Below are 12410 nucleotides of genomic sequence, written 5' to 3'. Positions count from 1 at the left end.
TAGAAGTGAATATATATTTTTGCAATCAAGAAATAATCCACATTTCAATAAATAAGTTTTTTAATTTGTTTATGTTGAAAAAGTACATTTTCAATGCCCTGTGTTGAAAAGTACTTTTACAAAAAATTAATCAAAAGGCACTCTACAACTTTTAATCTTCAATGTCATATAACCTCTGTTTCAACTTACAAAATGCCCCAAAACAACATTTTTAGATTATTGTTGTTGACACTTTAAAGTTCTTAGCTGTTGGTTTAGATTTTATGTCTTACAAGTATAGTTGGTAACATTTACTAGAAGAATTTTTGATTTTCAATTTTTTGTTTTTTTGAAACATGTTCAGAACAGGCAACAGTTATTTGGATAAGAAATAAACTGCAGTTTAAATAAAATTGTGCAAATTAAGAGACCCATATTATTTAATTTGAGCTCATTTTATCCTCATTCTGGAAAAGCAAGTTTTCTTGTAAAGACCTGCTGTTAATGCAATTTTCAGCAATAGTGCTTTATTAATGTTCATTTTTTCCCACCATACCTAATATGAAATTATTCAAACTACTCTTCTAATCTTTCCATGAGTGATTTCCATCACTTTGATTTTTCTTGATCATCGTAAATGAAAAAGTTGAGACGTACAACTATGCTTGAAACACGCGTATCACTCAAACGACTTTAAAATAGTCTCCCTAATCAATTACCTATATTTAAGTCAAAGGATAATTAAAGTTTTAAATCGGAAATGTTTCTTGCTTTTGAACATTTTTCGTCACAACAGCAGCTTTCCTTTCTAAACTATCCTTCAAAGGAGCGGAGACGTCAAAAGTTTGCTTCAAACACGTGCGTCGCAAAGTGGTAAATAAATTCTGTATGTGACATTTAGAGGAAGCCTTTTAACCATATCATTTTGTCAAACAATTCAATCAACACCTTTATTAATTAGTCCTTTGTTGTTGATAGTTATAAAACCTTTATTAATCAGTCCTTTGTTGTCGATAGTTATAAAATGCAATCAGCTGATTATTGATTTTCTGTCCAAATCTTAATGAGATCAAGGTGAATTCCGAGTATGATCGGGTAAAATCCGAGAAACTTGAAAAAAGTAAATAAACAAGATGGAGGAAAAAAAATCGTTATATATATTTCTTTCGCCAAATTCTTTCGCAAATGACGAATTTTTATCGCCACAATTATTATTTTTTCGTAAATTGCGAAAATGGCGACCGCCAGCGGAAACCCTGCTTTCTCACATGTCTTTATGTCAACTTAAAACATTTTTCATCTTGAAACATTGAACTTTTTAATTGGGGCCAAATATGGTACTTACCGAACCTACTTTAAATTCCCTCATGTTATTTAATAGTGTATTTAAAAAATATGTTTGTATAACTCAAATTCTTGTGAAAAAGAAAGTGACTAATAACTTGCGTTTTTCTATGTTTGTAGGATGATGTTAATAGTATGTTGTCATACAGTCTTAAAGTTTGTATGTCTTTGATTGGGAACAGACAGTTTAAGAAGACAGTATTACAAGTCCTTTCCAAATTATACATGGGACTACAAACTCCAGATTACATAAATGTTTGTCAGGTAAGGACCAGAAAGTCTGAAAGCTTCCAAAATAAAAATAAGTTGTATCAATAATATTTCATACATCTGAAGTATTTTTTTTCGAGAACTAATGTGGAAAGAACAACTTCAACCCTAAGGAGTCTTACCATTTTAAGAACAAGAAAACCTCAAAGGTCAACATAGTCTTCAGTAAAAGACAAACAAGCTGTAAAACTCTTAATAAAAGGGGTGTGTTTGACTGTGACGACTGTAAAAAATACTTTGCAGCAACATCTGATTGGAAGAGGAACGATAAATCTGATGAATTATTAAGGGAGACCCTTATGTTCTATGTGGATTATAAAACCCTTGCAACAGACCTTTTTATCCCTTTTTAGTCAGAATTTCTGACCTTCAATCCTGTTGACCTGCAGTGTATCACCTACCTATTGTAATTAAATGTTAAATTAGTTATTGTCACCTGGGTGTTATGCTTACATCAGTCTTAAAAAAACTCTTAAACCATATGAACTGCTATGAAAGAGCAAAACTATTGACCATGATTTGCCATAGAAATCTGTATTTCATATTGATTTGATTGTTGATTAGTACATCACATTCTGTCTTTCTGTTGAATGCCACATTAAAACTGAAAAACAATTTGCTGAAAGTAATAAAAACACCAAATGACAAATTTAATATTTTTAAATGTTTATTCAAATCAAACAGATACATAGGATATCACAAAATACTGAAGTTATTACTTACCCTATAAATTTACAGAATTAAGAATATGAACACTATTATGTTTTTTTGTAGTGTTTTATATTTCTGTATGTTTTTACAGTGTTTTATATTACTCTATGTTTTTACAGTGTTTTATATTACTCTATGTTTTTATGCCCCAGCTACGATAGTAGAGGGTATTATGTTTTCTGGTCTGTGCTTCCGTCTGTTTGTATGTTTGTCCCTCTTCAGGTTAAAGTTTTTGGTCAAGGTAGTTTTTTATGAAGCTGACGTCCAATCAACTTGAAACTTAGTACACTTGTTCCTTATGATATGATCTTTCTGATAAGCCAAAGTAGACTTTTGACCCCAATTCTACGGTCCATTGGACATAGAAAATTAAAGTGTGAATTTCAGGTTAAAGTTTTTGAAGTTAAAGTCCAATCAACTTGAAACTTAGTACACATGTTCCCAATTGTATGATCTTTTACTTTTAATGCCAAATCACGGTCCATTAAACATGGAAAATGATAATGCGAGTGGGGCATCCGTGTACTTTGGACACATTCTTGTTTACAGTGTTTTATATTACTGTACGTTTTTTACAGTGTTTTATATTTCTGTATGTTTTTTACAGTTTTATTTTACTGTATGTTTTTTACAGTGTTTAAAATTACTGTATGTTTTTTACAGTGTTTAAAATTACTGTATGTTTTTTACAGTGTTTTATATTACTGTATGTTTTTTACAGTGTTTTATATTACTGTATGTTTTTTACAGTGTTTTATATTATGTTTTTTTTACAGTGTTTTATATTTCTGGATGACCCCCAGTCTGTAGCAGATATCCTGGAAAGATTGATCAAAGGAACAGAGGTAAATAGTATTACCAGGTTCAGATATCAACAATAACTTCAAAGATGTACTTTCAAATCTTAAATCAACTTACTCAAATAAGTTATGAATAACAGCCTCAAATGTTCAGATTTTAAAAGATTAAACAGAAGAGTTGTCTTATCATAACATCATCTTTTTAGTTGCCAGGTGTATGATTTATTGTACAATCTAAACTTTTGACTTAAACACATTTAGTTTGATTTTCATAATCTATCTTCCTTATTATTTATGAGGTACTAAGTAATTTTCTATGATTACATTATTAATTAGATAAGAGAAAAAACATTTAGGGAAACTGATGATGTAGAACAGTTAGACAAACATTATACAATGTAATCTAACGGTGAGCAATTGTTGTCATTTTAAACATTTGTTGAAAATCTCCAGATAAATTTGGCTTTGATAAGTTGTTCTTAATTATTAGAAATTAAGAAAAAAAAACAAAGACTTTTAAAAAAAGTGTCACTTTTGTCTTTTTGTTTATCAATAAGTTGATTGCACTTGTTTTTGCTGACTATTGTTTCATTTAACCTGTTGAATTCCAGGAGAATTTATTAATGGCCTACCAGATAGCCTTTGACCTTTATGACAGTGCAACCCAACAGTTTCTACAGAGAGTAACAAATTCTCTCAGATCTACAGTACCGTTACCTGAACCAGAAAAGTCAGTCAAAACAGAGGAAGACAAAAAAGACAGGTATACAGTAGTAGTGCCCTCATGCAGAATGATATTAAATATGTAGAATTTGAATTTGCCATATTTATTTTCAAGAATACATTTTTTTTCCAGAAGTTTATTTTAATAGGATTTTTCTTAAAACTTTTGCATTTGAGAGTTATATATCAGAAATTTCAGCTGCACATTAATTTTGAATTGTAAACACTATAATGGGAAAATATATTAGACTTTTTAAACTTTTGGCAATTGATCATAATTGGTAACTTTCAAGATGACTAGCAGCAGGTGTAGCACTTTTTGTTTTATATAGTATGTTTTCTTACCAATATTCATGAAGATTACAATCAAGCAACCAGGACATACTGGAGATAATAAAACACAACATTTTATGTAACTTATTTATATTATTCCTCTTGTTTTAACAGTGAAATGGAAATTGATGATAATAAGACCCAAGCCACAGTTGCCACAGACGCTACTAAAGCCACAGACACAACTACAGTAAAATCAGAGCCACAACATCCTCTGGTAAATTTAAATAAGTCATCAAAGTTGTTACCTCCCTTTGCATGAAATGTTTTTACCACACTTTGAATACTTGTCATATATATGAAATTTAAAAAAATAAGTACAACCTCTAGTCATTGTAGTTATAGAGACTTAACAATGTATGACTTATTTACTATAAATATAGTCCTAATTGATTGTTGGTTTAGCTGATTGTATCGTGTGTGTATTCCTGATCTTTGTAAACAAAAATTATGTTGGTCTAGAACTTTCATTAATTTATAATAATAACAATAATTATTCTATGGTTGTACACATGGTATATTTGATAAATCTGTCAGTTGACAAGATGATTTAGTTTAGTTTACCGCATAGAATTTATTAAAGGGGCATTAGCTGTCAAAATCATGTTCACCTTCGACTTATAACATACTAAAATATTTATCCAAATATTAAAAAGTCTAAAAAAACCAATTGAAGATGCATGAATACAATTATATATTTAAAGATTAAGTGTGTGTTTTAGTCTAGAAGCCATCTAATAAATCATTGAGGTAACCTCTGAAGACTGCCAACGGTCATATACCTGATATAAACATAGATATAGATATAAACCGACCTAATACAATTTGATTTTTCTAGGTCTGTCTAATTTAATATAATAGATTAAAAAAAATGATTTACCTTTGTTCCCTTTCAATGTTGACATTCTTTTCCTTTAAATAAATGAACGCACACAAAACTCAGACGTTTTCTATCTCTAGCTAAATGGTTAAATTGAAGTTCATATGAATACGGATTCAATAAGGTTGAATTATTCACCTACAAGTGAAAAATTCACCATCAATGTTTCTGAGCTTATTTTGGCAAAATTGAACCATACTGGCTGCTAAAAGATAGTTATTATTTTACTTTTTCACTTTCATTAATGATTGAAAAATCATATTCAAATTTTGTATATATCTCTTAGCTAATGCCCCTTTAAAAGATGTTTATACAATTTGATAGTATAATGTACTTGGATCATGTCAAAAATATCCTATTGAATTAATTCATCTACAATCTTGTTTGAATCAAAGGAAAGTGAGTTTTCAAAAATCCAGAAAATTTGAAACCTCATGAATGAAAGTTCTTGTATCAGCTAGTATTTCATTAAAATATTTTCTCAAAGCAATTAAAACACTTAAAAATCTAATGCTTATTTGTAGAGTGAAGAAGATAAAAAGATACAGGAAAGAATGAAGAAATTACAGACGATTCTTGGAGGTGATCTGACAATAGGACACAATCTACAGTTCTTAATACGAAATAATAAAACAGACATGTTAATACTGAAAAATACCAAGGTATGTTCATCATGTCAAATTGAGTAATATAACTGATATGTTATATTTAAACTTCAAATTCAAAAGAAAAGTGGGATATGTTTTATATACTTGAGGGTCTTACTAAAAAAAACTGTACATAAACCTTTTGTAAAAGAAAATCCTTTATGTTATCCAAATCTTCATCATTATACTGATATTGAATTATAGTCTTCCCATACTCTAATTTGCAAACATTTTCATGTATGCAGTGTTACTGCACAAATGCAAGGATGAAAGAAAGTAAACAAACATGCACAGGAAGAGCAAATCAATTTACTGACTTTTCACGTGCTTCACATGCTGTTTGTTGATTGTTTATCAATATCTCTATCTCTAAAATTAATAAGCTTGTGATCAACAGTCACTGAATTTGTGGATAATACATTATAGATTGATAATAAACTTTAAAAATATGCATACAGTACTTAGTTTAATATATGCATGCATTGGCTCAATAATTTTGATCGCATTATGATTACAAGAAAAGTTTTCATATAAGTTGAATACTGAAACATTTAGTGCCTGTACCAAGTATAGACCATGTGTAAGATACTGAAATATTTAGTGCCTGTACCAAGTATAGACCATGTGTTAGATACTGAAATATTTAGTGCCTGTACCAAGTATAGACCATGTGTTAGATACTGAAATATTTAGTGCCTGTACCAAGTATAGACCATGTGTTAGATACTGAAACATTTAGTGCCTGTACCAAGTATAGACCACGTGTTAGATACTGAAACATTTAGTGCCTGTACCAAGTATAGACCATGTGTTAGATACTGAAATATTTAGTGCCTGTACCAAGTATAGACCACGTGTTAGATACTGAAACATTTAGTGCCTGTACCAAGTATAGACCACGTGTTAGATACTGAAACATTTAGTGCCTGTACCAAGTATAGACCACGTGTTAGATACTGAAATATTTAGTGCCTGTACCAAGTATAGACCATGTGTTAGATACTGAAACATTTAGTGCCTGTACCAAGTATAGACCACGTGTTAGATACTGAAACATTTAGTGCCTGTACCAAGTATAGACCACGTGTTAGATACTGAAATATTTAGTGCCTGTACCAAGTATAGACCATGTGTTAGATACTGAAACATTTAGTGCCTGTACCAAGTATAGACCACGTGTTAGATACTGAAACATTTAGTGCCTGTACCAAGTATAGACCACGTGTTAGATACTGAAATATTTAGTGCCTGTACCAAGTATAGACCACGTGTTAGATACTGAAACATTTAGTGCCTGTACCAAGTATAGACCACGTGTTAGATACTGAAACATTTAGTGCCTGTACCAAGTATAGACCATGTGTTAGATACTGAAATATTTAGTGCCTGTACCAAGTATAGACCACGTGTTAGATACTGAAACATTTAGTGCCTGTACCAAGTATAGACCATGTGTAGATTGTTGTTGTTCATCTTTGTATGGTTTTTTTAAGGTTTGCACTTTAGTACAGAGAATTATAAAACAGTCAATTTAAATCTGATTTCATTTTGTAAAAAAGAATAAAACTTTGCATTTATTGAAAATAACCAAGGTTTTAAATCATTTTGTTAAAAAAACCATAGAGGAATGAGTTATTTGATATCAACATTTTGTTTGTATTTGATTAGGATGCTGTAAGGAACTCTGTCTGTCATTCTGCAACTGTAATGGCTAACTCGTTCATGCACTGTGGAACAACATGTGATCAATTTCTAAGGTAACCTCAGATATACTGTTTAAGGTGGTACCTAACACTACAGGGAGATAACTCTGTAAAACCAGCAGAACATTTTAATGACATGGTGTTGTTAAGGGAATATTAAGCTTCTCAATGATCAAAATTAGTGTTTGTCAAACTGCTATATAATCAGTGTAATATTTCTGATAAAACAGTTGGTTCAAATTTTCTAAAATTTTTATATTTTTGTCCATGGGTCAAAGTAAATACTTTGTAAAATTTTTAAGAAAATTAAACGAGCCAAATTAATTTTAGTCAAAGTGTTGGGTACCACCTTAAGGAAATTTTGCATGACTTCAATCTGTTTAATCAACTACATGAATACAAAAAATGCTTACTCAAATGTTTGTATCTGAAGTGGCCTCTTTGGCTCATTAGTCTAAGTAGTTGATTAATGGTGATCACTAGTCAACATTTACTGGGATTGCCAGTTTTCCTGATGGTGGTTCTCTTGGCACTCAGGCTTCCTTCACTAAAAAAACAAGGTCATCATGTCATAGCCAAAGTGCTGAAAATGGTATTAAACACCAAACATTAATCAATCAATCAACTTTGAGACAAGGAACAAGAAAATCCATGAAATCTATGTACTTACAGACTCTTAGTAAAATCAAAAAGATTCATGAAATCTATAGTACTCACAGACTCAATCAAAACAAGAAGATTCATAAAATCTTGTGAACTCATACACTCACATCAAGTCAAGAAGATCAATTGAATATATATATATATAGTACTCACAAACTCTATCAATATAAGAAAATCCATGAAATCTTTATTACTCACAGACTCACAGTCAAAACAAGAAAATCTATGGAATCTTTATTACTCACAGACTCACAGTCAAAACAAGAAAATCTATGGAATTTTTATTACTCACAGACTCCCAGTCAAAACAAGAAAATCTATGAAATCTATATTACTCACAGACTATATTACTCACAGACTCAGTCAAAACAAGAAAATCTATGAAATCTATATTACTCACAGACTCACAGTCAAAACAAGAAAATCTATGAAATCTATATTACTCACAGACTCACAGTCAAAACAAGAAAATCTATGGAATCTTTATTACTCACAGACTCACAGTCAAAACAAGAAAATCTATGGAATCTTTATTACTCACAGACTCACAGTCAAAACAAGAAAATCTATGAAATCTATATTACTCACAGACTCACAGTCAAAACAAGAAAATCTATGAAATCTATATTACTCACAGACTCACAGTCAAAACAAGAAAATCTATGGAATCTTTATTACTCACAGACTCACAGTCAAAACAAGAAAATCTATGGAATCTTTATTACTCACAGACTCACAGTCAAAACAAGAAAATCTATGAAATCTATATTACTCACAGACTCACAGTCAAAACAAGAAAATCTATGAAATCTATATTACTCACAGACTCACAGTCAAAACAAGAAAATCTATGAAATCTATATTACTCACAGACTCAGTCAAAACAAGAAAAATTATGAAATCTTTATTACTCACAGTCAAAACAAGAAAATCTATGAAATCTTTATTACTCACAGACTCAGTCTTAACAAAAAGATTAATGAAATCTATTGTAATTGCAGATTCTCAATCAAAACAAGAAGATTCAGAAAATCTTGTGAATTCACAGACTCATATGCAAGTCAAGAAACTTCATTGAATGTATATAATACTTACAAACTTGAAGTTTAAATTATCCTTACTCAAGAAAAATTGATACCCACGAAAATAAATTAATCCTCTGTAACAGACTCACAGTTAAACTTTCACGATTGTTATCACTTTTTGTAAGGGCTATTCCAGTAAAATTTACCTAGAAGGGGCGGAACGCCGATGATATTTTTTTCCATAGGTGGGGGGTTATCAACATAATTGTATTCTGGAGGGTGGTGGTCCTGATTTAAATTCATTCTGTTGGTGGGGGGTTTCTGAATGATAGGTTAAACATATTCTTCCCCCTGTTATGAAGGAATATTCTCCTGAAAAGGTCATCCGACTGCAAATAAAGTTGGCAGACCACTAATTTTAAGCGTCCGTTTGTGTTCTTGTCAAACCAGTGATCGGGAAGGACATGCCCCCTGCGCCTATAGCGCAAATTGACAAGAAATGGCGCATACAGTGACAAATGTAAGCGCCCACGTGGCGCACGATACTTTTCACTTCGTTTCGAAACGTTTAGATATCGTCAAATGAATTTCCGATCGTGTTCCATGCCGCCGTGTGTGTACACAACTGTGTAATGTTCCTCCAATAATAGGAGCACCTATATATTTTTGGGACGTCTCGGATGTTTACCTATGATAATAGAACCATGCGATTTCACGTCTCGGGTGTTTTCCTATTTTAATAATAAAACCATGCAGTCTAACTGATAACCCGAAAAACGTAATTAACCATCATTCATGATATATATTTTTTTTATAAACAACTTTAAATTTGTTAAATTTGGCTAGTACAGACGAGATTTAGCCCTTATAATAATCTCATTTAGTTTAGCTTGCTATTATTTCGATTGAAGAACCCCAAAGACTTTTTAGGAATATAGTTTTTGTCTCCATAAAAGACGCTTAACTGTCCTTGTCATTTTTTGGTCTTTGGCTCATTTTGACATTTTGTAAACATGACTTCTTCAGCGATTTGTTGTTTTGTTCTATGAATTAATGGTACTCTATACTGTTATTCTTGTCACCGTGATGAAGATATAATGATACAAGAAGTGCAGAGGAATTGCCTGAAATGTCCTCTGATACGGAACGTCTGGAATAAGTATGGTATCGACGAAGACCCAAATTTAATGTAAAAAAAAACAACATGAACATGAACAAGGCAACAGTACCAGTTTAAACATTGTAAATAAAGGTTAACTTAAATATTGTTGCGGTTGGAAGAAGTTATTGTATATTCATTGAAATTGAAATGGCAGAATTTGCTGTACTTAAATCTCTTTCCTTGCAAAGAATATGTCCTTAATAAGGTGGACTGGCCAATTCTTTGCAATTTTTGTCCCAAATAATATTTTATTGCATACAGTTTATAACAACTTCAAGTACCCTCTCCCTTGTATACCGTCTCCCCACAAAAAAATATGTGTGGGTGACATCCAAACTATGCGGTCCATAAAAAAATATTTATATTTGGCACAGACAATTAGATTTTTATTGCGCATGTTGCGTGGGTGGTATTGAAGGAAAAAAATGGCCTAATTTTTGCGGAAAAATATGGCCTTGTTACACAGGAGAGTATATCATCTTCCTCAACATTTGCCTATTGAAAAAAAAATGTAATAAGAAATACAAAAAATATAAAAAGAATTACATTGTGCCTACCAAAAATATTTTATGGCTCAAACTAAACTCTGAAACATCAAATGGTTGGTGCCAACCAGTTTCCCCACCTGAAGAATATGTCGTACCTGAAAATGTTATTGACAGTTTTAAAAATAAAATGGGCCATAATTAAAATTGCACCCCCCTTTTTCGGTCACTGTGAGCTATTGCCGTCATGTTGCATCTGTCGTCTGCTGCTCCATAACATTGTTACATGTTTCATTTTATATTTTAATAGCAACATAGCTAGTATAAAAAAGAAGATGTGGTATGATTGCCATTGAGACCAGAGGCGGATTTAGGGGGGGCCAGAGGGCCCCCCCTTTTTGGATGCACTGAAATAGATAAACCAACAAATTTTACATTTATTTGACAGGATGCAACATTTTTGTATACTTTAAAAAACTAGCTAACTTTTATTTTTTTTTCTCTAGGTAGGGGGTCTTGGAAGAAAATACATGTTCTAGGTGGGGGTGTATTTTTTTAATCTTTTCCATAGGTGGGGGGTCAAAAAATAAGTGGCGTTCCACCCCCCCTGGATAAATTTTACTGGAATAGCCCTAAAATATGAATGAACATTTCTTTGCAGAGATAATTTAGAATGGTTAGCTAGAGCTACAAACTGGGCCAAATTTACAGCCACTGCTAGTTTAGGTGTTATACATAAGGTGAGTAGACATTAACAGAAAGTCAAAGTTAACACATACGTTTTAAGGTTATTTTTCCCATTTTTTACTATCACTACAATAATATACAATTATGGCCTATAGAAAAGGTGAAAATCCAAAGAGACTTTATTAACATATGTAACTTTTGTTCTTTTGTTTATGAATAAGGCTACACCTGGCCCCTAAATAAAAATATGTACTAGTTCAGTGAAATTGGATGTCATACTATACTCCAAAACATATAAATGAACAAAAATAAAAGATTAAAAGTTGGATTACACAGTTATAAAAAGGAGGTGTGGTATGATTGCCAATGAGATGACTCTCCACAAGAGACCACATAATTAAATAATTAAAGCTAAAGGTCACTGTATGGCCTTCAACAATGAACATAGTATTATGTCCAGATGTATTGAAATGTCTTTATGTGGACAAGCACTTTGAAAATCTTACTTTACTTGACATGTTGGTCAAATTGAGATTATATTTATTTTCAAACTTATACCAGTTAAAAGCTTGCCTGATGGAATTAATTATTAATTTTTCTATCTTAGGGACATGAAAAAGAAGCGTTGAATTTAATGTCAACATATTTACCTAAAGATTCTGGACCAGGATCAGCATATTCTGAAGGGGGTGGATTGTATGCATTAGGTATGTATACATTGAATTTTATTTAGCAATTCAGCTCAATGCTAAACTGATATAATTGGGTTGTAATTGGCTAAACTGATATAATTGGGTTGTAATTGGCTAAACTGATATAAGTGGGTTGTAATTGGCTAAACTGATATAAGTGGGTTGTAATTGGCTAAACTGATATAAGTGAGTTGTAATTGGCTAAACTGATATAAGTGGGTTGTAATTGGCTAAACTGATATAAGTGGGTTGTAATTGGCTAAACTGATATAAGTGGGTTGTAATAGGCTAAACTGATATAAGTGG

General features: G+C 31.5%; 1 protein-coding gene across 1 annotated transcript in view; it reads left to right on the top strand.

The window, feature by feature from the left end:
• LOC139518036 (26S proteasome non-ATPase regulatory subunit 1-like) overlaps positions 1-12410 on the top strand; it is a 187524-nt gene that overhangs the window by 11352 nt on the left and 163762 nt on the right. Inside the window, exons 8-15 of the mRNA XM_071309678.1 lie at positions 1444-1587; positions 3081-3149; positions 3716-3867; positions 4275-4377; positions 5565-5702; positions 7356-7444; positions 11387-11465; positions 12020-12119. Coding sequence (XP_071165779.1) covers positions 1444-1587; positions 3081-3149; positions 3716-3867; positions 4275-4377; positions 5565-5702; positions 7356-7444; positions 11387-11465; positions 12020-12119 — 874 coding nt within the window. The remainder of the gene's footprint in view (positions 1-1443; positions 1588-3080; positions 3150-3715; positions 3868-4274; positions 4378-5564; positions 5703-7355; positions 7445-11386; positions 11466-12019; positions 12120-12410) is intronic.

Source organism: Mytilus edulis, chromosome 3, assembly GCF_963676685.1.
Source record: "Mytilus edulis chromosome 3, xbMytEdul2.2, whole genome shotgun sequence".
Taxonomy (NCBI): Eukaryota; Metazoa; Mollusca; class Bivalvia; order Mytilida; family Mytilidae; genus Mytilus; species Mytilus edulis.
Note: the sequence above shows the minus strand (reverse complement) of the source record. Positions and strands in the feature narration are given on the sequence as shown.